The following is a 27,885-nucleotide window of genomic DNA, read 5'->3' on the forward strand; positions in this document are numbered from 1 at the left end:
TTATCTTAATATTGAATAATCTTCTATGGCAAGTTATCAGCTTGGTTAACTCTTAGTCAATTTAACCTTTGTTACATTTGTATATGTTGGCATTGTTGCCTTGCTGATGACCTGGGTGCAAATCTGACCAAAGGCAACATCTGCAAGGGGTATGTATGTTCCTTCCATATTTATGTGGATTTTTTCCAGGTATTAGGCGTTCCTCAAACACTTTAAGGTCACATTGAAAAGGAATTTAGGTTGTGACAGTAAGTGATGGCAATATGGAATAGGTTAATGTTATGAAAGCAATGGAAATCTATTTTACATGCGCTCTTACAAGTATAAATTACATTTACCTTCCTCACAGTTCTCCCCTTTATAACCTGCATTACAAGCACACGAGCCCATGATGCATATTCCGTGGCCACCACATAGAGGATCCACACACTGGGTACTGGGCACATCACATTCAGTTCCTTTCCAGCCGCTATAACAGAGGCAGCGTCCTTTGGAGTACTGACCATTTCCAGTACACAATACTGGACAGGCTGCTGTGAAATATAACATGACAATAGTAGAATTAGGACAGTTTGCAATGTCACGCGAGCAGTAGACACGCTTACAAAATAAAAAACAGCGATGGATAAAGCAAATAAATATGTCAGGCGCTGCCTGCTGAAATAGTGATGGCTCGTGTCGCCACTCGCCATATCTTAGCTGCATTTTTTCACAAAAGGAAACTGATTTGTATACCTCTTGAACAATCGGGTCCTAGGAATCCAGGAAAACAATGACAGGTTCCCGAAACACATTCTCCGTTTCCATGGCAATTTCGGGGACATTCCACAACGGACTCTACAAATAACAGATTTGGTGAGACTCTATATAAATGGAAGGCTTGCTGAGTGCTTACAATACAGACTCTTACGTCTCCTTTCATAACTGTCAGGCATTTTGATCAGTTAAAAAAAAAATATGCCGGAGTAGCTTAGTAATTCGAGGAAAGCAAATATTGACTTATTCCCTATAATTGCTGGCAGTGCTGGACGGAATTAGAAGTTTCAATTTGCTATGACAAGAATGTCCGGAACGCAGGGTATTTTTAATGCAGGTTGACTAATTTATAATGACATTCTTGCTCACTGCCTTTGCAGATACTTATACAATAATTAGCAGAGACATAACTGCACGTCAGTCATTTTATTCTGTATGCAGTGAACTCGGACCTCTGACTCCACGTAAAACAACAGAGAAGCCGAAGCAAAAAGAAAAAGATATCTGATGTGTTATCATACAGTGTGAACTGCGCTGTCTCACCTTTTCTTGGTTGTCAGGACAGATAATTTTACACTTGAAGCTATAATTTTTTTTTTTTTAACTTACAATTTGGTTTGAAAGAAAGTAGAAAAAAGCACATTAGCTATTGAGTTGTAATGATAAATGGCAGCTTGACTAAGTGATAGGAAAACCTCATCTTAAAGGGAACCTGTCATATTCCCCCATGCCCTCCAATCCAGTAGCATTCCTATAGGTATTGCTAAATTCCCTGCCTAACCAGACCTTTATATTAGTCATTAAATCCATAAAGTATTTATGAGCTCCACTTTTCTTATGCTAATTAGGCATTTGACTAGTCGTTCGTTTCCTCAAACTAGTCGGCCCGCTCCGTATATCACCTAGATTCAATGCTTGTCTCGAAACAAAATTCTGGGATGTATCAAGACAAGCATTTCATCTACAGAGGTCATTATTCCCTATACTCTGCACTTTTCAGACCCCACCTGGAATACTGTGTACAGTTCTGGCCACCTCAATTCAAGAAAAACATCGATATATTGGAGCAAGTCCAGAGAAGAGCAACCAAGATGCTAGAAGGTCTGCAAAGCATGTCATATGAAGAACGGCTAAAAGAACTAGGGATGTTTAGTTTGCAAAAGAGAAGGCTGAGAGGAGAGTTAATAGCGGTCTTCAAATATCTAAAAGGTAGTCCCAGTGCAGAGGGAACTACCCTATTCTCATTAGCACAAGGAAGTACAAGAAGTAATGGCATGAAACTAAAAGGAAGGAGATTCAGTTTAGACATTACGAAAAACTTTCTGACAGTGAGAGCAGTCAGAGTGGAATAGGCTACCACGGGAGGTGATGAGCTCTCCATCAATGGAAATCTTCAAGTGCAAGCTTTATAAACACATAGCTGGATTGATATAGTAAAACCTGAACTCCCAAGGGGTTGGACCCAATGGCTTTTGAGGTCCCTTCCAACTCTAAAAATTTCATGACAACATGATTTTCAAGAGCTTGCATTATCGCCAGCTCTCTGCAAATCTTGCACATGTGTGCGGCTCTATTCGACAGCATCATTGCGCCTCTGAAGCAAGGTGTACACTTCTCAGCTTTAGAGCCACTCTACGTATAACCAGAATTGCAGAAGAAGGCTGTTTTTAAGCTCCTTTGTATATATGAGGTAGTTTCTGCAATTCTGGTCATGTGCAGTGCAGCTCTGAAGCAGAGAAGTGTACAACGGTCTTCAAAAGATCAATGATTTTCAGGGAGCTGGGGATGACACAGGCTCTTACAAATCATGGTTTCAAGCCTACAGGGGCATGATAACATGCGGAACGGGCCAACTAGTCTGAGGAAACTAACGCCCAATCGACTAATCAAAGGCCTAATTAGCATAAGAAAAATTAAGCTCATAAATAGTTTTTTATACACTTGGATTTAAGTAACCACCATTATAAAGGGCTGGTTAGGCAGGATTGGAAGGCATAGGAGACATGACATGACAAGTTCTCTTTAAAGGGGAATCAACCTAATCTAAAACAGGTTACATGTTAATGGGAATCAAGCAGCATGATGTAGAGACAAAGGAGCTGGAGTTTTGATAAAAATCACTGTTTTGTCGCAACGATTATCACTAGAGAACTAGTAAATCTGCTGCCACTGCCATGTAGTCCTCAATATTCATTAGTTTCTTATAAACCCACCCTCATCACTGATTGACAGGTTTGTGCTTTTTCTCAGTGTACATAGAAATCTGTCAATCAGTTCAATGTCTATTTAGTTATATAGAAGCCAACTGGTGATCATTTAATGGTCAATATACACCTGCCGACCATAATATTATACGATAAGAGAAAAATCTGGCACTCACAAAGGATTGCGTGAAAATGATTGATTTTATTTTTTTGCTCAAATGTGTGAACAATTTTTTCAATTCTTGTTTTATACAGTGACGTTTCGGTCATTTAAGACCTTCATCAGAGTCACACAGCAATTGAGACAAAAGGGACACACATCTCAATCTGCGCTGATAGAAAATGCGAGCACGTCGCCAGGGAGAAGCGCTTCTCCCTGGCGACGTGATCGCATTTCCTATCAGCGCAGATTGCGGTGAATGTCCTTTTTGTCTCAATAGCTGTGTGACTCTGATGAAGGTCTTAAATAACCGAAACGTCACTGTATAAAATAAGAATTGAAAAAATTGTAAAAAATTGTTCACACATTTGAGCAAAAAAATGAAAATCAATCATTTCCACGCAATCCTTTGTGAGTGGCGGATTTTTCTCTTATTGTTATAAAAGGGTTTGGACCCTATCCAGGCTCCATCATATATAGCAGAGTGCCATATTTTTTTTGTTATACATAATATTATACGTACAGTAAAAGCGATCTTTCTATGCTCATAGAATATAACCTGCTTACAGGACAATGGGCTGCCAATAATTATAATTTTAAAGCCAATTTACAAATCATCACACTCAACAAATCATGGTTTTGCATGGGATGCTACCGGGAATGAGTGTTACTACAAAAGCTTGTTCCTCAATCATTGGCTAGTCTAAATTGACCTTCAGAATGGCCACAAAGGGTAATGTTGAAGCTGCAATAATGTCTATAGCCAAGTGTGGCATTCAGTTCAAAGCACATAACTGCTGAGAGTTGGTCAGTCCATACGATCTTGGCTATGTCACAAACAATTTTTCTGTTTTGTAAAAAAAATTCTCATCTAGTCCTTCACTCACAAGTATGAAGATCTGTGAGAAACAGTGTTTTTCTCTAAATTAAATATTTAGTTATCATAGGATTCTTCATCTAACCGCTCCACATATATATAGCTATAATCACAGAATCAAAAATCAGAGAACATCATTTCCGTCAAAAAAAACACAGTTTCCCTTTACACATTTCTATTTTACATTAAAGAAATACAAGTGCCTAAAACGCAAACAAGACACTACAGTAATGGTAATACTTACCAATTACAATTGTGTTGAAGGATACTAGTTCAGAGTTCTTGCCATCATTATAAAATGCAATATGCCAGATGCCAGAGTTCAGATACTGGATGAAGCCGGCTTCGTGAATGCTGACAGATCTCGGAATGCGTCCTGTCTTCTCAAACTCCAGCAGGTTGCGTTTTTCTCTTGAAATTAATCTGCTTCCTTCCAGGAGTTCCACAAAGTCATACTGGAAAAATACAATGAAAATGGAGCAGGGTGAATCTTGCCTCTCCATCCCAACGACATTTGCTCTACAATTCTGAATTAAAGTGTAAATGTGATCCCTTTTCATGGGACTTAGTGAATGATTAAACAAACATTACAGGAAAGTTAAGCGGGCTTTACACGCTACGATATTTCTAGCAATTGCTAGCAATATCGTACGCAAAAGCACCCGCCCCGTCGTGCATGCGATATCGTGTGTTACCTGGTCAGTGGCATCGCTGTGACTGCTGAACAATCACTCCCTCAAGGGGGAGGTGCATTCGGCGTCACGGCGACGTCACCGCGATGTCACTAAGCGGCCGGCCAATCAAAGCGGAGGGGCGGAGATGAGCGGGACGATCATCCCGCCCACCTCCGTCCTTCGTCATTGCGGGTGGGAGGCAGGTAAGGTGAGGTTCCTCCCTCCTGCGGTGTCACACACAGCGATGTGTGCTGCTGCAAGAACGAGGAACAACATCTATAAACAACCATTCACAATTTTTGCTTTTAGGACGACCTCTCCATGGTGAACGATTTTCACCACTTTGGAGGACGTTTAAGGTCGCTGGTAAGTGTTACATGCTGTGATACCGTTAATGACGCCGGATGTGCGTCACTAATGACGTGACCCCGACGATAAAACATTACCGATATCGTAGCATGTAAAGTCCCCTTTAGTCTGATGAACGATTGTGCTTCCAACCTGGTCACCTGGTCATGCACCTTTAAGATTTTAAGATTAAATTGTCTAACATGGTTGTACAAAGTGGCCATTCATGTTTAATTACACTGAGCAAGAAATCATCGATGCCCAGTCATCAAAGAAGGATGAAATATTACTTATTACTGTATACAATAAGTGTGAATACTCATGCCAACACTCATCCCCTGTGGGTTGTACATTCATTTGTGTACTACAATAATGGCTGTATAAAAATAATCATACAGTCCCACATACATTATATAAAATATACATATATATATATATATAAAATGGATGTATAAAATAATCATTTGTTGCTAAGTTTTAATAAAAATTCTTCATTATTGTTGGAGTCGTCCTTTAAAATGAACTGAACTAATGTGCACAGTCACCTTTAGGCTCCACTGACAAGTATCTCCTTTACCTTTTGGACAATTATGGACATACAGTACTTGGTAGCCAAATTCTGAAATCTACATTTCCCTATGAAAAAAACTTGCCAAAAGCTGCAGAAATAGTGATGTCCAGCTACAACAGGTGATGTCCAGCCTTTACCTGTCCACCATAAAACTAAAATATCACTGGTGCTATTGGCGTGTGGTCTTGTAGGTGGACTTATAGGTGGATGCCCATTTGCATCTTTACAGACGCAAAAAAATAATAGCTCTAATGGCCTTATCAGAATAAAAGTGAATTCATAAGGCAGGAATCACTGTTTCCACATAGTAGTCATCCTTCCGAGTTCACAGACTACAAGGAAAAAAAAGATTGGAATATGTGTCTGTCAAGGACATTCGGGCTGGAGTTGGTGTCTGGTAATGTTCTACATTTTAATATGCGACTGTCTGGCTGTGTGGTATGTGGCCTTCCCCTCGCGTTTCATGTTTTCGTCTGGCTTGGTGTATTGTGTCATGTCACTTAATACTTTCTTTTCCGCTGAAGTTTTTATTCTATACACATTTGTCTACTGAAAACAAAAACATAATGTAAAGACCTTGTCGTTAATCAGCCGAAGTGGCTTCACATGCATCCACCCTGCTGGATCTATTTGCTTTGTGAACATTAACTATCATTTGTAATCTTCTCCACGGTGAGAAACTGCAGGATAGGTACATTGTACAAATATAAATATATCCAGGGCCTAGCAGTGAGAAAACTCACAGTTAACTAGATGGAACCCGTGGATTTCATAAAAGCAAACGGAAGTTCCCCAGATTTGTGGAAGATTCATTAGCTTGTCTGGGTCTTTAGCCCTTCAACTTCTCCCAGGGAAGGTTCTGCAGCAATTTAGGCTGGAGAAACTAACCACAGGGGTACCACTCACTGCCAGCATCACTCATCCCCACTAAACTTCGCAACAATTAAGTGCCAGGAGGCTCACAATTGCTTCAAGTTTTATATTTTTTGTGATGATATAGGAAATGGAATTGACTTACAAAAGGTACCGTATATTTTTCTGAAAAAAATCTGCAAGTTTTATTATCTAAATTTTTCATATGGATCACTTGAAATAAAGGTTTAGAACTTAATAGAATGTATATAGAGGCAATCAGGATCCAGAACTAGACAAAGGAAGCCACCAAGACGTGAAAACATACCCAAGGCTGTTCTTGTAGCCCATTGGACAACTTCAGTGCTCCATATACTGATTGTGCCAATTTACCCATTTATCTAGTATGTAATAGACTGTGCTTCCAAGCCAAAGGTATACATAATTACAATGTTGGAAAGAAAAGACACGTTCCGTCAATTTCTACCTTTCCCTGTAATCCACAGGAAGGCAATCATAATGTGGGCAGCACTGCTTCACTAAGGCTAGAGTAGAGAGCAAGCCTTCTTGAACTCTCCCAGTAGTCAGATTAAACCTTTCAGAACCATTGGAACATATTACTAGTAATTATAACGCTATAGCGATAATTACTATTTATTGGGGATGGCCCACAGACATTTTAAGACCTTCCATTCCATGTGTTAATCTAATTGCTTGCTTACCTTGCATTCATATTCAAAATTAAAGCATCACTCCTGTGTTGTTGTTTTTCTCAGCTAACTCCCATGCCCCATATCATATACCCACCCTCTAGTGGTTTCACCTTTTACTGATACCGGTTCTGTGGCACCATCATGTGACAGTGACGTCTGACTGGCTGTAAGTCAAAAGTTACGTCACAAGTTCCCAATACATCTCTATGAAAGCTGGGCCGAGGCGCTTCATGAAACATTGAAGCTACCGGCAGGTCACAAATCACAATAGACCGGCAGGAGAGATGCTAGAAAAAATATGACGTTGCCAGAGGGTGAGTAATTATATGACACTAGAAGGTGGCCCGATTCTACGCATCGGGTATTCTAGAATTTACGTATTGTGTAGTTCATGTATGATTTTTGTTATATATATATATATATATATATATATATATATATATATAGATGTTGTTGTGTGTAGTTACCAAGTGTTTGTGTAGGGCGCTGTACATGTTCTGGATGTTGTCTGGGTGTGAAGGGGGGTGAGAGCGGTGTTGTTTGTGTGTTGCGTTGTTTGTGGAGCGCTGTGTGTCTGTAGCGTTGTGTGTGTGTTGCGCAGTTTGTGTGTGTGTGGTGTGTTTTGGGGGGAGGTATGTTTTGTGCAATGTGCGTGTTGTGCGGTATGTGCGTATATTTGTGTGTGCAGCGTTGTCTGTGTGTGTGGGTGTCTGTGTAGGGCAGTTGTTTGTGGTTCCCAGTGTGTGTGTGTGGTGTGGTGTGTTGTGCAGTGCGTGCGCGCGCGTATGTGTGTGTGTTGGGGGGAGGTGTGCACTTCCCATCGTGCTCCATCCCCCATGCAGCGCACTCCCCATCGTGCTCCATCCCGTATGCTGCGCACCCCCCATCGTGCTCCATCTCCCATCCTGCGCACTCCCAAACGTGCTCCATCCGCCATGCTGCGCACTCCCCATCGTGCTCCATCCCCCATGCTGCGCACTCCCAAACGTGCTCCATCCGCCATGCTGCACACTCCCCATCGTGCTCCATCTCCCATGCTGCGCACTCCCAAACGTGCTCCATCCGCCATGCTGCGCACTCCCAAACGTGCTCCATCCCCCATGCTGCGCACTCCCAGACGTGCTCCATCCGCCATGCTGCGCACTCCCAAACATGCTCCATCCCCTATGCTGCGCACCCCCCATCGTGCTCCATCTCGCATCCTGCGCACTCCCAAACGTGCTCCATTCGCCATGCTGCGCACTCCCAAACGTGCTCCATCCGCCATGCTGCGCACTCCCAAACGTGCTCCATCCGCCATGCTGCGCACTCCCCATCGTGCTCCATCCCCCATGCTGCGCACTCCCAAACGTGCTCCATCCGCCATGCTGCGCACTCCCCATCGTGCTCCATCTCCCATGCTGCGCAATCCCAAATGTGCTCCATCCGCCATGCTGCGCACTCCCAAACGTGGTCCATCCGCCATGCTGCGCACTTCCAAACGTGCTCTATCCGCCATACTCCGCACTCCCCATCGTGCTGCATCCTCCATGCTGCGCACTCCCAAACGTGCTCCATCCGCCATACTCCGCACTCCCCATCGTGCTGCATCCCCCATGCTGCGCACTCCCAAACGTGCTCCATCCGCCATGCTGCGCATTTCCAAACGTGCTCCATCCGCCATGCTGCGCACTCCCAAACGTGCTCCATCCGCCATGCTGCGCACTCCCAAACGTGCTCCATCCGCCATGCTGCGCACTCCCAAACGTGCTCTATCCGCCATGCTGCGCACTCCCAAACGTGCTCCATCCGCCATGCTGCGCACTCCCAAAGGTGCTCCATCCGCCATGCTGCGCCAGCATCAGCCTCTCCGTCTCCAGCATCAGCCTCCCCATCCCAGCCTTCCCCAGGTTCAGCCTCTCTCCTCTCAGCCTCCTCCAGCACGCCGTGCTCCTCTGCCGACACTCACAGATCCGATCGCATACACTCACACACACCCACACACACCCACCCGATCGCATACACTCACACACACCTGATCGCATACACTCACACACACCCGATCGCATACACTCACACACAAAGACACACACACTGACGATATTGCACATACGCGCTGATACTCACAACATCCGGGGATATCACATGCTTCTGGACATGTGATCCCCCGGCAGGTCCTGGAAGCTCACAACAGCACAGTATCGCCGCCGAGAAGCAAGCGATATCCCAGGATGTTGTGAGTATTTGGATGCGATGTGATGTGTGAGGTGTGTGTGAGTGTTATCTGATTTGTGTGTGTATGTGTGTGTGTGTGTGCTGTTATGTGTGTGTATGTTCCGCAGCTGCAGGACCTTGATGTGTGGATGCGATTTGATGTGTGTGTGAGGTGTGTGTGAGAGTGAGTGTGAGCCGGTGTACACTGGTAACTATGATACACATCGGGTAACTAAGGGACCTTAGTTACCCGATGTGTATAATGGTTACCAGCTTTCACGGCCTCCGTCAAGATCCCAGCATCGCAAGGTTATGTCTGGCGCTGCCGGGATCCTGACGGAGCCGGTGTAGAAGCAAGCGATATCCCAGCATGTTGTGATGTGTGAGGTGTGTGTGAGAGTGAGTGTGAGAGTGAGTGTGATCTGATGTGTGAGGTGTGTGTGAGAGTGAGTGTGATCTGATGTGTGTGTACTCACCTGGGAATCGGAGCTCCGTGTCAGTTGGGCCAGAGCGAGCGTGCATTGCGTGAGGGGGGCGGGGCCTGCAGAGAGCCGGGGCGAGAGGCCAATCCGTGTGGGGGGGCGGGGCCATGGCGAGCCCAGCGGCCAATCAGCTTTGTGTCACCGTAAGGACACAATTTTGGAGCATGACAGACAGACAGATAGACAGACAGACAGACAGCCAGAATAAGGCAATTATATATATAGATGGTTCAGGGGACTTAGATTTAAATCACCACTCCAGCAGTGCAATAAAAATAAGCTAGAGGGGTGCTTTAAAGGGAACCTGTCAGGTCCCCTATGACCTCCAACCCAGCAGTATTCATATCTCGATGACAAATTTCCCTGCCATACAAACCCTGTATAATGTAATTCACTAAAATCAATATGGATTTATAAACTCAGCTGTTTCTATGCTAATTAGGCCTGTGGCTAGTTTATGGGGCGTTAGTTCTCCTCACTAGTCGGCCCTCTTTCCATGTTATCATGTGGGTGTGATAACTTGATTTTCACGAGCCAGCATCACTGTCAGCTCCAGAAATCTTGTGCATGCGCGCGGCTGTGTTCAGTCACGCTGGACCTCTGAAGCAGGGCAGACTGCGCATGATTGGAAGTGCAGGAGCTGTTCTTCTGATCATGCGGAGTGCGCCTTTCTGAAGATGGGAAGTGTACGCCTGGCTTCAGAGGTACAATGTGAATAAAGCCATGTGCATGCACGAGATTTCCAGGAGCTGGTGGTGACATTGGCTTATGGAAATCATGTTATCATGCCCACAGGGGCGTGATAGCATGAAAAGAGGGCCGACTAGTCTGGAGAAACTAACGCCCCATCGACCAGTCACAGGCCAAATTAGCATAGTGTGAGATGGCCCGCGGTAATATCAGAAATGGCCAGTATGTGTCGCAGAGAACCTCTGCCATGAACCTGGAGGGTTCGCTGGGACTTGTAGTTCCACACGTCTGTTGGTAACAGGTTTCAGAGCTAGATTCATGGTGTGGTGAGAAGTGATGGGCAGGACTGACCATCCACATACCTCCCACCCAGGAGTTGTCTGGTTGTGATCACATGAGCAGTCTACCAGGGTCCTGTAAGGAAAAAGACCTGCTGGAGCACATGGGGAGACCATGTGAGGAGTGTACTAAGACTCCTGAATAGGTATCCCCAGGAGAAGGGGTTGTGAGCTGACTGGGTGTCAGCAAGTGGAGACCGCCATATATGTCTTCGCCCGGATACAGCTGAGAGGTCAGTGAGTAAAGGCTGTGATGCCGCCACGGGGACACTGTGTATGAAGCCTTGCGAATATGTTTTAATGAAATGTAAAAGCGGTTTATGACAGGCTTAAATAAACCGTATGGACATTTGAAGTGATAAAGTGCTCCTGTGTGACTCAATCCCATTACCTGACGCATGGTCCCCCATATGCTCGGGGCCCACGTCGTTACAACAGAAACAAGTGGAGTTCGCCATACATACTTTTTTAGAAAAAATTATTTTAGTGAATAACATTAAACAGGACTCGTTATCAGGGAATTTTGTCATACAGATATGAATGCTGCTAAGTTAGAGGGCTTAGAGGACCTGAGAGGTTCCCTTTAAAACTCTCAAGGGGTCTAAAGATATACAATTTTATACTTGGCTCATATATTATTGTCTGTTTTTGTGCACCCTAGAATATATTTGCTATTGCAGTTTCTGCATGCCATTGAGTGCTGCTTAGCTTATTGGTACCCATTATACCTAATGGTTATAGCTATCTAAACTTTATTATTTCATTATTGATCATCCTTTGTAAAATGATAAATCTTTATAACATACTCCATTAACTAATTTTGCTTCCTTCTCTCTGAAAAGCCATGCTAAAAGAGTTGTTTTCACTCTTTTACAAGCTGCTTTGAACCGCTGCTCCAGCAAAAATCCATACTCAAACATTATTTACAAACACTCTCGCAGTCTGTGCAGCTTACATGGAAGGAAGCAGAGTAGTGAAACTCAGAGTGTGAATAAACAGTTTTTGCTTAAGGATTCTTCCTAGTACAGCATTTCAAAACATCTTGGAAAAGAGAATGAACTAGGCAGTTAAAACAGCACTTTATGCAAGGTACTTGAGAAAGAAGGAAGGAAAATAAGGTGATTGGGCATATTACAAAGATTCACAATGTTGCAAAAAATGCTAAATAATTAAATGAATAAAAATGAGCTACGGTAGTTGGTAAGTTCTTTCAATACTACTTTAGTATGAAATGTATTTGTATAAAAATAATTTTATTTAGCATACATAGCTTTTTGTACATGTTAGGCCCCTTTCACACGTCAGTGATTCTGGTACATTTGTGCTTTTTTTAAGGCCTCCGCCACACATCCGTGAAAACCACGTCCGTGTAAAATGGGCTGTTTTTCGGGTCCGTTTTCCGTTTTTTAGGTCCGTTTTTATGGTATGTGTGGCCTGCGTGTGTATCCCGTATGCTAGCCGTATGTGCGTGTGGAATGTCCGTGTGTGCGTGAGTGAAATAACTGACATCTGTGTGTGTTGTCCGTGTGAAATGTACGTGTGTGATGCAACATGTCGTTACTACATGTCGGAAGACAGAGTAGCGGGATGAGAATGAACTCGGGTGAACTTCACCCGACTTCATTCTCATGCCGCGGCTCTGTCTTTGTGCCGTGTACTGATTAGCGGTCACCTGTGAAGGATTCACCGGTGACCGCTAATCCCCCGAGTGACTGAAGTGTCCCCCCCTCTCTCATACTCACCGTTCCCCGATCACCGGCGCTGCACGGCGTTCACACTGTTCCGGCGGCTTTTTCTAATTTGAAAAAGCCGGCCGCTCATTAAACAATCTCGTATTCCCTGCTTTCCCCGCCCACCGGCGCCTGTGATTGGTTGCAGTCACACACGCCCACCACGCTGAGTGACAGCTGTCTCACTGCACCCAATCACAGCAGCCGGTGGGCGTGTCTATACTGTGCAGTGAAATAAATAAATAATTAAAAAAAACGGCGTGCGGTCCCCCCCATTTTAATACCAGCCAGATAAAGCCATACGGCTGAAGGCTGGTATTCTCAGGATGGGGAGCTCCACGTTATGGGGAGCCCCCCACCCTAACAATATCAGTCAGCAGCCACCCAGAATTGCCGCATACATTATATGCGACAGTTCTGGGTCTGTACCCGGCTCTTCCCGATTTGCCCTGGTGCGTTGGCAAATCGGGGTAATAAGGAGTTATTGGCAGCCCATAGCTGCCAATAAGTCCTAGATTAATCATGTCAGGCGTCTCCCCGAGAAACCTTCCATGATTAATCTGTAAGTGACAGTAAAAAAACACACACACCCGAAAAATCCTTTATTAGAAATAAAAAACACAAACAAATTCCCTCATTACCAATTTATTAACCCCGACAAACCCTCCATGTCCGGCGTAATCCACGGTCCTCCAGCAGAGCAGACGGTGGGCGGGGAAAGCAGGGAATAGGAGATTGATTAATGGGCGGCCGGCTTTTTCAAAATAGTAAAAGCCGCCGGAGTTATTATAACAGCCGTGCAGCGCCGCGCCGGAGATCGGGGAACGGTAAGTATGAGAGAGGGGGGGAACTGACCGACAGACAGCAAGAGGGACAGATAAGACAGAGAGACCGACCGACAGACATAGAGACCGACCGACGGGCTGAGGGAGAGAACGAAACAGAAAAAGAAAAAAGACCGACATCACATGAAAAAAGCACAAAACGTACAGGGAGCAAACAGAGATGCGTCCGTGTCACTGGGACGTGCGCACAGACCCATTGACTTTCATTGGGTCCGTGCTGCGTGTTGCGTGCAGAAAACGGACATGCTGGCGTGAGACACGGACCAAAAAACGCATCACGGAGACGGACTCACGGACATAACCAAAAACGCAATTGTAACCGCTGAGATATAGTAACATTGGTGCACGTTTGGCCGTGTCTCCAGTATACACGGAAACGGACCAAACACGCACGTGTTTCACGGATGTGTGTTTCAGGCCTAAAACGTACCAGAATCACTGACATACGCAGACCCATTATAATCAATGGGTCTGCTCACACGTCAGTGATTTTTCACTGCACGTGTCTCTGTGCGGCGTACCTGCGTGTGCGTGATTGCCGCACGGAGACATGTCCATTTTTTTCTGGCATCACTGATGTCCCACGGACCACGCAGTTGTGTGGTCCGTGAAACACGTGCCAGAAAAAAACGTGCTTCTAAAATAAAAAGCATTTTAACTCACCCGGCTTCAGCCGCGCTCTCTGCAGCCCGTTCTCCCTGCTGCTTCTAAGCCGGCTCATTACTGTCGTGCATATTCATGATGCACGACACAGCCAACCCGGAAGCAGCTGCTGCGGGGGTCAGCGCCGGCCGGATGCTGCACCGCGGGAGCGATCAGCACCATGAAGAGCGGGAGCGCGCACAGGTGAGTTGATTTCTAAGTGCAATCACGGGCCACAGAGAACGGAGCCCGGATTGCACTTAGACAACCCACGTGTGCCGTGATTCACGGCACACGGAGGGACATGTGCGTGTTTTACACGCCAGTGAAAAATGTCAGTGTTTTTCACTGACGTGTGAAACAGGCCTAAAAGGAAGATTTTACTTGCTATTAAATCTATATTATACTATATGTCTATAAATCAGAAAACTAATACCTTAACTTCTCTATTTAAGGCCCCCTTCACTTGTCCGTGCATTAAATGCACGTGTGTGATGAGCCATGGTGCAGGTCTGTATGGTCGGCTGTGTGTCCCTGTGTGTGCTGTTGATATGCTATTCGTGTGACATTTGGATAGCACAAGGACAACCTGAACTTGTATACTTACCTGACACTGGCGCTGCTGTCACACTTGCTTCCGGGGCTGCAGTCAGTGCAGTAAATATTCATAAGGCATAATGAGTGGTACCCAGAAGCAACAGCAACACCAGAGACAGTAGCACTGGAGACATGTAGGTATTAAAAATCCATCTAATTTCAATGAATGGGTGTCCTCCGGTGTGTGTTACATGGATCACATCAGTGTGCGGTCCGTGTGACATCCGTGCTGCCATCCAAAAACCAGACATGTCGCTGTGTGGCGCACATGGACACGCATGTGCTCCACACGGACACACGAACCAAGTCAAAACATGGATGTGTAAGCAAACCTATTGATTTTAATGGGTATACATGTGTCAGTGTTTACGGTACGTGTTGAAATGAACACCACACGTACCGGAAACACGGGCGTGTGAAGGGGTCTAAATCTGTTCTGTTAGGTAGGCTCTGCTCACTGCACAAAAGATAAGTAACTATGAATAATCTTCAGATCTACATAATAGAAATCTTCATGTAAACCTATTAAATTAAGGTATTACATACTATTTAGTGGGTTATTTGGTTAAAAAATATAAACTATTATACTGGTCTCTGGTCAGCTTATTCTTAATGATAAGATTTCCAAATCCTGCAATATCAGGTAACACTCAGGCGGCTGCTAAAATAATGGTTAACCAAAGCAAGAAGTTTTCTAACAGCATATCCAACCGATGAGGCGGATACACATTACAGTCATATTCCTGATGGAATGAGAACAAGAACTTTTTTCATAGAATATTTGTCAGGTAATATGCAGGCTTCACGGCACAAAATCACTAACCATTAACTTTAAGGATCACCGTCCAAAGCAATAATGTACTATTCTGTTTCCATGCCTATTGGTTTCTGTAACCGAGTTTCCATGTTGTCATTCGTCTATGTATTGTGTGAAATGAACTACATAGAAACCTCAAATCCATTCTGTCAAGTCATAGCAATGAAAGAAATGGAAAAGGAAACCTCAGGCATGATCCATTTAGGTTTGGGTGTAAGGGACAAAAGACCGAAGTTGGGGGAAAAAATACAAAAATGTGATAATGTTCCATTAAACCCAATGCCCCCTCCCTGATATAACACAACAGCCTCGAAGGCCTTTATACAAAACAGGTCAAGTGGACTATTCACCCAGTATCCACAATAGCGGCACTGATTTCATTTGGCACACAACTTAAAATGTATTTTTGAAATCAATGAAGGTAATGGATCACCACAGGGTAAGTCGGCTGGGCCTTTTTTCATTTACACTTGAAAAGGTCTATACTGTGTACTCATGCAATCTGTTCATTTGAAGAAAAAAAAAGTCCATCAAAAAGAAACACTTATAACCTAAGATACGTACGCGCAAAATGAGCTGCTAATGGAGCTGTTAAAAGTATGAGCTCGAGGGGTTGTTCGATTTTCCCCCTTTGTCATGAAATTCTTTCTTATTAAATTTGGATTCAAGTGTAAGATTGAAATTCGGCTGTAACAAGCGTCATCACAGCAGATATCTACCGTCTATGGTTTCAAACTATTTGTGATAATGCTTGGAGCGTCCAAACAGAGCTTGCCCTTCCATCTGTAGCCTTCTGTTTAACCTAAAAAAAGTCTATTTAATCACTTGCAGATTTTTCCAAACTAAATCTTAGGGGTACTTTGCACACTACGACATCGCAGGTGCGATGTCGGTGGGGTCAAATTGAAAGTGCCGCACATTCGGCATCGCAGGCGACATCGTAGTGTGTAAAGCCTAGATGATACGATTAACGAGCGCAAAAGCGTCGTAATCGTATCATCAGTGTAGCGTCGGCGTAATCCATAATTATGCTGACGCGATGGTCCGATGTTGTTCCTCGCTCCAGCAGCAGCACACATCGCTGTGTGTGAAGCCGCAGGAGCGAGGAACATCTCCTACCGGCGTCACCGCGGCTGCCGTAGAATATGCGGAAGGGAGAAGGTGGGCGGGATGTTTACATCCCGCTCATCTCTACCCTTCCGCTCCTATTGGTCGCCTGCCGTGTGACGTTGCAGTGATGCCGTACGACCCGCCCCATTAATAAGGAGGCGGGTTGCCGGCCAGAGCGACGTCCCAGGACAGGTGAGTCCATGTGAAGCTGCCGTAGCGATAATGTTCGCTACGGCAGCTATCACAAGGATATCGCAGCAGCAACGGGGGCGGGGACTATCGTGGTCGGCATCGCAGCATCGGCTTGCGATGTCGCAGCGTGCAAAGTACCCCTTAGGGTTCAGGCACATCTGCGTATAAAATGTGAGAGTGAAATGCGAGGACAAAATCGCATTGAACTCACACCAATGTTAATCAATAGAGCAGAGCACATCTGTAAAGGGGGCTTTACACGCAACGACATCGCTAACGAGATGTCGTTGGGGTCACGGAATTTGTGACGCACATCCGGCCTCGATAGCGACGTCGTTGCGTGTGAAACGCACAAACGATCGTTATCAATCAAAATTACTCACCTAACCGTTGATCGTTGACACGTCGTTCTAATCCCAAATGTCGTTGCTGTTGCAGGACGCAGGTTGTCAGTCGTTCCTGCGGCAGCACACATCGCTATCTGTGACACCACAGGGACGAGGAACATCACCGTACCTGTGGCCGCCCGCAATGAGGAAGGAAGGAGGTGGGTTGGATGTTCGGCCCGCTCATCTCCGCCCCTCCGCTTCTATTGGGCGGCCGCTTAGTGACGCTGCAGTGATGCCGAACGAACCGCCCCCTTAGAAAGGAGGCGGTTTGCCGCCCACAGCGACGTTGCTAGGTAGCTAAGTATGTGTGACGGGTCCTAGCAATGTTGTGCGCCACGGGCAGTGATTTGCCCGTGACGCACAACCGACGGGCGGGTGCTTTCACCAGCAACATCGTTAGCGATGTCGTTGCGTGTAAAGCAGCTTTTAGTCTTACCTCTGAAAACTTCTGCATGCAGAGCAAACTCGCAGCATGCTGCAAGTGGCTCCATACCTCGGCAATATAACTCAATGGGTGCGAGAAAAACGAGTGGCACACAGACCGTACACAGGCATGCATTTTTGATATAGAGAAAAATAGATAGCTGGATAGGTAGAAACATAGGTAGCTAGCTAGATAGATAGATGTGAAACACAGATATAATGTCCCACCCCCTTGCATATTGTAAGCTTGCACCCTTTAGTGCCTCTCATGTGGCACTAAAGGGTGTTTAGTCTTGTTTTTAGCCCCATATTCAATATTTTAAAAGAAAAAAAAACAACATGGGGTCCCATTGTGTGAGCGGCCACGGGAGTGACGAGTGGTGATGTCATGAGGTTAGTTTAGTTCATTGCCCCGGGCCTGTGGCAATGAACTCCACTGAATTCATGGCATAACTCCTCATCACTGAGTTTCATGACCACAGCTGATGAGGTCCAAAAAGGCTGGAACAGATCAGACTATAGATGCATTTCCCTAAGTTATAACTCAGTCTGAATTGAGTTATATGACAGTCACATACATCATAATAGATATTTTGTTTGAATATTTTTAACTATGAATAATTCCCTGAATTCTTCCTACCTTTCAGGCTGTTTTTAGCAAGAGGTCCCTGAGAATAAAACCATTTCACTCTACTGCCCATTTTAGCAATCTGTAGAGTGATGTGTCAAACACTAGAAATAAAGCTAGGTAGTCATTTTATACACTGCACTCATTGGTAGTATTTTGTTGGCTGTATATGCAATTTTATGTGACAGTATTATCATTTGGACACTGTATACCAGTTTTCTTTCTCAATGAAAGAACATATGGTATTATCGGAATATTGCAGATTTAACTAAGCATTGGATGGTGTAATTATTATACATGCAGGTTTTAAATGGAGTAGGTCATTAAAACACTGTTTTAAAAAAAGCTATTTATTTTAAATCTATTTTTAAAAATTTGTTATTGTATTTATTTCAAATTTTTGATATCACTAGTAGAGTTGAGCACGGTTCGCGGTTCGAGGTTCTCCAGTTCTAGGCTCGAGTGATTTTGGGGCCTGTTCTAGATCGAACTAGAACTCGAGCTTTTTGCAAAAGCTCGATAGTTCTAGAAACGTTCGAGAACGGTTCTAGCAGCAAAAAAACAGCTAATTCCTAGCTGGCTTTCCGCTGTAATAGTGTAAGTCACTAATATGAAATTTCAGTGTATAGTGTGCGTGAACAGCGCCTTCAGATCACTTCTCTTTGTATAATGGCGATCGCCCTTTTTTTTTTTTTCCTTGTCTTCCTTCCCTAAGCGCGCGCGTGTAGTGGGGAGGGCCATTATGTCAGCCAATCCCAGACACACACACAGCTAAGTGGACTTTTAGCCAGAGAAGCAACGGCATGTGTGATAGGATGTCCATGTCACATGTCCCTGCATTATAAAACCGGACATTTTCCTCCAGCACGCCATTATCTGCCTTCTGCGTCCTTGGTGTCAGACATCACTGGCGCAGCTCCGTCCTAAATCCTATCGCCGATACAGCTGTATGTGCTCCATCCACAGCGCTGGACAGCTTAGGGAGAGCACTTTCTATCAGTCCTTTTAAGGGCTCGTACCGGCAGGGTCAGAGCCATAGGTGACAGGTCCTAAAAACAGAGACAGCGTCTGTGTAGCTAAGGTCAGGGATTTCGTCGCTGCATTTCCACATTAGGAGGGAATAGAAAGGCAGGCTTCCATTCCTCTACCCAGAGCCCCACAATCCTGGCACTGTACCCTCCTGTCCTCTGCACACTCCAACTCATTGTTACTAAGCCATTATACTAGCAAACACTCAGTGTACCTAGTGGCATTCTAAACGTGGCTATTGGACATTGCTATAGTCCCACTAGTGCAAAGATATTTGCAGCACCTCTGCCTGCATTGCACATTCCAACTCATTATAACTAAGCCATTATACTAGCAAACACTCAGTGTACCTAGTGGCATCCTAAACGTGGCTACTGGACTTTTGTATAGTCCCACTAGTGCAAAGATATTTGCAGCACGTCTGCCTGCATTGCACACTCCAACTCATTATAACTAAGCCATTATACTAGCAAACACTCAGTGTACCTAGTGGCATTCTAAACGTGGCTATTGGACTTTGCTATAGTCCCACTAGTGCAAAGATATTTGCAGCACCTCTGCCTGCATTGCACACTCCAACTCATTATAACTAAGCCATTATACTAGCAAACACTCAGTGTACCTAGTGGCATTCTAAACGTGGCTATTGGACTTTGCTATAGTCCCACTAGTGCAAAGATATTTGCAGCACCTCTGCCTGCATTGCACACTCCAACTCATTATAACTAAGCCATTATACTAGCAAACAGTCAGTGTACCTAGTGGCATTCTAAACGTGGCTATTGGACTTTGCTATAGTCCCACTAGTGCAAAGATATTTGCAGCACCTCTGCTTGCATTGCACACTCCAACTCATTATAACTAAGCCATTATACTAGCAAACACTCAGTGTACCTAGTGGCATCCTAAACGTGGCTATTGGACTTTGCTATAGTCCCACTAGTGCAAAGATATTTGCAGCACCTCTGCCTGCATTGCACACTCCAACTCATTATAACTAAGCCATTATACTAGCAAACACTCAGTGTACCTAGTGGCATCCTAAACGTGGCTATTGGACTTTTGTCTAGTCCCACTAGTGCAAAGATATTTCCAGCAAGTCTGCCTGCATTGCACACTCCAACTCATTATAACTAAGCCATTATACTAGCAAAAACTCAGTGTACCTAGTGGCATCCTAAACGTGGCTATTGGACTTTGCTATAGTCCCACTAGTGCAAAGATATTTGCAGCACCTCTGCTTGCATTGCACACTCCAACTCATTATAACTAAGCCATTATACTAGCAAACACTCAGTGTACCTAGTGGCATCCTAAACGTGGCTATTGGACTTTTGTCAAGTCCCACTAGTGCAAAGATATTTGCAGCATGTCTGCCTGCATTAGACACTCCAACTCATTATAACTAAGCCATTATACTAGCAAACACTCAGTGTACCTAGTGGCATCCTAAACGTGGCTATTGGACTTTTGTCAAGTCCCACTAGTGCAAAGATATTTGCAGCATGTCTGCCTGCATTAGACACTCCAACTCATTATAACTAAGCCATTATACTAGCAAACACTCAGTGTACCTAGTGGTATCCTAAACGTGGCTATTGGACTTTGCTATAGTCCCACTAGTGCAAAGATATTTGCAGCACGTCTGCCTGCATTGCACACTCCAACTCATTGTTACTAAGCCATTATACTAGCAAACACTCAGTGAACCTAGTGGCATCCTAAACGTGGCTATTGGACTTTGCTATAGTCCCACTAGTGCAAAGATATTTGCAGCACGTCTGCCTGCATTGCACACTCCAACTCATTGTTACTAAGCCATTATACTAGCAAACACTCAGTGTACCTAGTGGCATTCTAAACGTGGCTATTGGACTTTTGTCTAGTCTCACTAGTGCAAAGATATTTGCAGCACGTCTGCCTGCATTGCACACTGAAACTCATTGTCACTAAGCCATTATACTAGCAAACACTCAGTGAACCTAGTGGCATCCTAAACGTGGCTATTGGACTTTGCTATAGTCCCACTAGTGCAAAGATATTTGCAGCACCTCTGCCTGCATTGCACACTCCAACTCATTATAACTAAGCCATTATACTAGCAAACACTCAGTGTACCTAGTGGCATCCTAAACGTGGCTATTGGACTTTGCTATAGTCCCACTAGTGCAAAGATATTTGCAGCACGTCTGCCTGCATTGCACACTCAAACTCATTGTTACTAAGCCATTATAGTAGCAAACACTCAGTGTACCTAGTGGCATTCTAAACGTGGCTATTGGACTTTGCTATAGTCCCACTAGTGCAAAGATATTTGCAGCACCTCTGCCTGCATTGCACACTCCAACTCATTATAACTAAGCCATTATACTAGCAAACACTCAGTGTACCTAGTGGCATCCTAAACATGGCTATTGGACTTTGCTATAGTCCCACTAGTGCAAAGATATTTGCAGCACCTCTGCCTGCATTGCACACTCCAACTCATTATAACTAAGCCATTATACTAGCAAACACTCAGTGTACCTAGTGGCATCCTAAACGTGGCTATTGGACTTTTGTCAAGTCCCACTAGTGCAAAGATATTTGCAGCATGTCTGCCTGCATTAGACACTCCAACTCATTATAACTAAGCCATTATACTAGCAAACACTCAGTGTACCTAGTGGTATCCTAAATGTGGCTATTGGACTTTGCTATAGTCCCACTAGTGCAAAGATATTTGCAGCACGTCTGCCTGCATTGCACTCTCAAACTCATTGTTACTAAGCCATTATACTAGCAAACACTCAGTGTACCTAGTGGCATTCTAAACGTGGCTATTGGACTTTTGTCTAGTCCCACTAGTGCAAAGATATTTGCAGCACGTCTGCCTGCATTGCACACTCAAACTCATTGTTACTAAGCCATTATACTAGCAAACACTCAGTGAACCTAGTGGCATCCTAAACGTGGCTATTGGACTTTTGTCTAGTCCCACTAGTGCAAAGATATTTGCAGCACCTCTGCCTGCATTGCACACTCCAACTCATTATAACTAAGCCATTATACTAACAAACACTCAATGAACCTAGTGGCATCCTAAACGTGGCTATTGGACTTTGTTATATTCCCACTAGTGCAAAGATATTTGCAGCACCTCTGCCTGCATTGCACACTCCAACTCATTATAAGTAAGCCATTATACTAGCAAACACTCAGTGAACCTAGTGGCATCCTAAACGTGGCTATTGGACTTTTGTCTAGTCCCACTAGTGCAAAGATATTTGCAGCACCTCTGCCTGCATTGCACACTCCAACTTATTATAACTAAGCCATTATACTAGCAAACACTCAGTGTACCTAGTGGCATACAAGAAGTGGCTGTTGTACTCCATTAGTGCCCCACTGGTGCAAATCTATGTGCAGCACCTCTGCATGACACCCTCCTGCTCTGTTTTTAATAAGCTATAATGATAGCAAAAATACTGCCATTTAGTGGCATCATATAACTGGCTGTTGTATTCCATTAGTGCCCCACTGGTGCCAAGCTATTTCTAGCACCTCTGCATGACACCCTCCTGCTCTGTTTTTAATAAGCTATAATGATAGCAAAAAATACTGCCATTTAGTGGCATCATAGAACTGGCTGTTGTATTCCATTAGTGCCCCACTGGTGCCAAGCTATTTCTAGCACCTCTGCATGACACCCTCCTGCTCTGTTTTTAATAAGCTATAATGATAGCAAAAAATACTGCCATTTAGTGGCATCATAGAACTGGCTGTTGTATTCCATTAGTGCCCCACTGGTGCCAAGCTATTTCTAGCACCTCTGCATGACACCCTCCTGCTCTGTTTTTAATAAGCTATAATGATAGCAAAAAATACTGCCATTTAGTGGCATCATAGAACTGGCTGTTGTATTCCATTAGTGCCCCACTGGTGCCAAGCTGTTTCTAGCACCTCTGCATGACACCCTCCTGCACATTTAGCTATGCTAATTTTATAGCAAACTCAGGGAATTCCTTGCTGCATTTGATCATTAGGAGGGATAGAAAGTGAGGCTTCTTTTACTGTCCTGGTACCCACAGAACACGGCCACTGTACCCATCTGTCCACTTTTGCCACGCTATTTAATTTGCACAAAGAGCTGACTCTTTTTCTGCCTTCCTAAAATTGTCTGGAATACTAAGTTAGTGTTCCTTTTCTGCCAAGCAAGGTACAACACATGTGCATTCTACACTCCTTTCCATTTGTGGAACGCAATAATTAACTGCAGGTAGTCCAGCCAATCTGTGACGAAGGCGCAAGGGTGGATATAATGTAGCCTGCATCCCATGTTGGTTTTCTCGATGTCTGACAGCTCAACAATACCATCTGTTTCCACTTCCAAAACAAGTGATGACCTGCCAATCACACTCCCGCTTACGGGTAACGGGGTGGAAGTACAGTGTGAAAAACCATGTGAGACTGCTGTCCCCACAGTCACAGGGGATGAAGAGCACGCAGATGCACTTGATGGGGCAGGCGGTGGTTGCACAGGCACGCTGGGCCGCATTGTAGCACAGTGAAATTCACATTGTGACTTATGCTTCATTTTAAGTCGTGTACAGGGTGGGCTCCCCAGAATGCAGCAAAACCAGGCAACAGGAAAAGGACTCTAGTCAGTTGGGTTGATAAATGATTGTTTAACTTTACCAAAACAAACAATAAGAACCATGCATAGAATTTAAATAATTGAACAATCTATTCTGTTGCCTACTACCTGCTAATCCCTCTGCGTAGCAGTAATTGTGTGTTTGTGCGTGTGTGTGTGTGTTTGTGGGCGAACACGACTTACCAGTGCCGCATCACAAGAGCTTCCCAGTTATCTACCTAAACATAGACAAAACACATTACCCCCCCTGAATACCCTTGTTAGCTGAAGCCTCACAGATAAGGCAGATGATAACAGTGTGAATGCAAAACACACAGCTCTGCAACAAAGTCATGGAAATCTTGAAAATCAACAGTTAATGCAAACATGTGTCACTGTCCCTCTATGATTTAAACTGTACGTGACAATTTGACAGTACAGAGGCAGCAAGTCTTATTGTCTATAAATAGTCGGCCTACCCAGAACAGATATGTGTTTTGCTAATAAAACAAAGTGTTGTGTGCCCGCATTATTGTCTGGGCACAGCCTACCGTACTCGGGTACTGTGATGTCCAGTTGCCATAAATACAGACTTTACGCTCCTCTCACGGTAAGCAGTATAGACAGCACCATAAGAATGTTGGTCTGTGGCACAGGATGCTGCTCACTGCCGTTACGGTACTCCTCACCAAACTCCAAAATGACTCCCCTCACAATTGAACGAAGTGTTTCCGCGGTGGCTCCTTGCTGTAACACACCCCTTTAGCTTTTTCTTCTGTTCGTAGACAGCATCTCCAAGTCCACACCCGAAGAGCAATTTCTCCTCCACGTCTAAGTGTGGAGAGGCAGCTAGTGCGCATGCGTGTGCCGATTTACCCCAGCCGCAGCCTAACTCCAGTGTTTTGCCTAGTGAGTATGCTCAGCCTGACTGTGCCATTCCTGAGGCTAAGTCTTCATTTCGGGCTACAGCGCATGCTCCCACACTTAGTGCGAAAAGCCTCTTTGCACAGGTACTTGCACTCCGTGCCGGGTCTAAGTCCTGTGTTGTGCATAGACACCATGCTAAAGCTGATAGTCTTTTTTCAGAGACTGTATTTCATGCAACTGACCATGGTCAGGCACTTACTGCATCAGAAACTAGGTCCGGTAATGAACTCTTTGGCCCTGCCCCTGATGTGGGGGGCCCATTTAGACCACAGGGCATCAGGTGTCCTGACGATGTGGCCAGGCCACTCCCAAATGGCTTGCAGAGGCCCGCCCCTATGACTTGTCACCTCATTATTGATGGTCAGACGATGACTGGTGAGGTGTTTGGGTCATGACAGCCATGAGGTCATCATTGAAGTTGCGGTTCCAAATAGGACGCTAGTTATGCCACTCATGACGTATCACTCTGCTTTTGTCTCCAGGAGGTGCATTGTGGTCCACCCTGGTTTGTGGCGGACCCAGGTTATAAAAGGGGCTGGAGACAACAAGGAGGTGCGCAGTCTTCTATTATGTTCCGAAAGAGCACACCTCCATGTGTTGAACCCATTGCGGCTTTAGGCCAGAGGTAGGCAGGGATAGGGCGTCGATGCAGGCCGCCACCACAGTTGGTAACGCAGAACGGTTAAGACCAGCTCCTGTCCTACAAGTCTTGCTTGTGCAGCCCAGTGGCATTAACAGGCCTGCTGCTGCTGATGCGCCTGCTGTTCACAGGTGTGACCCCAATGCACACGGTCAGTGTCCTGAATGGCCCCTGTGATGTTAACAGGGAGTTCCTGGGCTGGGTGGGCGTGTGGACCCTGTTACGCTAACAGGGCTCCCAGTCTCAAGATCCGAGTGGCGTCTAACTTGGTTCAGGCTACTATTAGTTTCATAGCCACACAGCTCTGTATCCTCCACCGAACCTTCCAGTTGCCAACCTCTCCTTTTCCATCTGGAAGCACGGTGGACACTGACTGCTGATGGGGATATATACCTTTCTCTCTCTTTTCTTATTAATTTTCGTTATATAGCGGTAACATAGTATATACCACCTTATCCAAATCTGCCAGTCCCACCGTAACAGATGGTGTTTCTTCATCAAATGTTACTTTTGCTTAACCACCAAACCCATGGACCAAAACTTTTTTCCCCTTTCCAACACACCTGTTCCCATTTTCACCCGCATCTGTCCTTTTTCAACTCATTTTGTATATGACCAAAAGTGCAACTCTGCAGGGACACCATACTCAATGGCATCTCAGCACAACAGCCAGCCCTCGGTCCCTCAGATGTGGACAAGTAAAAGACCATTTCCTCCTATCCATGACAAACCGTTGAGATTCACTCTGTGCAGCACTGGTGTTTAGTGGAAAAGCAGATCGAAGATTGCGTAACACCTTCTGAAGATACTCCTGTACACGTGCGTCCCTTTATATGGCAGGAATTATTTCGCCAAATTTTGTCTTGTACCGGGGATCTAACAGTGTGGCAACCCAGTAGTTAGCATTACTTCGAATTCCTACAATCCGAGGGTCCTGTTGTAGGTAGTGCAGCAAGAAGACGCTCATGTGTCTTGTGCATCCAGGAGGACCAAGTCCTTGGTGTGTTGGTGGCAGAGAGGTGAGAATCGTGCCTCCTTCCTCTGCCCTCTCCCCCCAACCTCGCACAACCGAAATGTGAGCAAGCTCTCACTCATCTGCTGAGTCTTCCATGCCCATCGCAAGTTCGTACTCCATTTCTTCATGGCTCCTGCACCTTCCTCAACAATTTTTGCTGATACTATGCGCCCTTGTTAATCCCTATCCCCCACCATAACTGCTGCCTAGGTGCCGCTTACCGTATGGACCTTGTAGATCTTATTATCCCTTCTGCATATGACTCCTCCTGTACTTCCTCAACTTCCTCTTGGACCAATACCTGACTCCGAATAATGCTTACAGTGTGCTCCATCATGTAGATGACCAGAATTGTCACGCTGAGAATGGCATTGCCAGTGCTAAACATCTTCGTCGACATTTGGAAACTGTGTAGAAGGGTGTATAGGTCCTTGATCTAACACCACTCCAGCAGCGTGATCTGCACCACCTCTGGATCAAGTTAGCCCAGGGTATACGTCATACCGTATTTCAGCAGGGCTCTGCGGTGCTGCCACACACGCTGCAACATGTGCAGATTCCAATTCCTGCGTGTCGGAACATCGCATTTCCGACGTTTAACCGCCAGACCCTAAGACTTCCGGAGCGATGACAGTTGTTGAGCTGCTGGGTGCGAAGGATGAAAGTGAGCACACAGCAGCGTGCCCGCTGCACAAGGCCATGTAGGCCGGGATGGTATTTTAAAAATTGCTGGACAACCAGGTTCAACACGTGAGCCATACAAGGCACGTGTGTCACATTGCCCTGAAGAAGGGTCGCAGACTGGTTTGCATCATTGTCGCACCCGACCTTCCCTGACTGCTGGTTGACTGTAGACAACCATTGATGAAACTCGGTCTCACTCTCCAGAGCTAACCGTCCACAATTCCTCAGCGGTGTCTCACATTTCCCCTACATTTAAAAGTAAACATTTGACCGCCTGATGGCCTTGAGCTCTGCTGCCAGCATAGTAAGGAGGTGTGTGGGATTCCTTGGGCACAGTTACAAGGAAGGGTGGCCTGACCACACAGGGTTTGGGCCGAGGTGGAGGACCCACACGAGGTTGAGGAGGCAGAAGCAGTGGAGGAACTTGTACATACAGAGGAAGGATTGACACACAAGTCGTGGGGACGGCAAGACTTGTACAGCAAACCCTTCTCCATCTCTCACCATAGTTACCCAGTGCCCAGTCAGCAACATGTAACTCCCCTGTCCATGCTTACTGGTCCAAGTATCTGTGTTGAAATGCACCCTGTCACACACAGAGTTTCTCAAGGAATTGGTGAGGTTGTGTGCGACCTACTGTGGTAGCGCGGGCACGCCTTTCTTGGAGAAGGAGTGACGACTGGCCATCGGCTCTTGGGGCACTGCAATGGGCATAAGGTCTCGAAAATCCTCGGTCTCAAAAGG

The 27,885-nt window shown here is 45.2% G+C and overlaps 1 protein-coding gene across 20 annotated transcripts in view; it reads right to left on the reverse strand.

Annotated features, from left to right (window-relative positions):
- TENM3 (teneurin transmembrane protein 3) overlaps window positions 1–27,885 on the reverse strand; it is a 1,857,795-nt gene that overhangs the window by 292,700 nt on the left and 1,537,210 nt on the right. For all 20 annotated transcript variants that reach the window (XM_075347175.1, XM_075347169.1, XM_075347170.1 and 17 more), the window contains 3 exons: window positions 4,242–4,452; window positions 736–837; window positions 339–533 (listed from right to left, as the gene is read on the reverse strand). In XM_075347175.1, the coding sequence (XP_075203290.1) occupies window positions 339–533; window positions 736–837; window positions 4,242–4,452 (508 nt within the window). The remainder of the gene's footprint in view (window positions 1–338; window positions 534–735; window positions 838–4,241; window positions 4,453–27,885) is intronic.

Source organism: Anomaloglossus baeobatrachus, chromosome 1 (genome assembly GCF_048569485.1).
Source record: "Anomaloglossus baeobatrachus isolate aAnoBae1 chromosome 1, aAnoBae1.hap1, whole genome shotgun sequence".
Lineage (NCBI taxonomy): Eukaryota > Metazoa > Chordata > Amphibia > Anura > Aromobatidae > Anomaloglossus > Anomaloglossus baeobatrachus.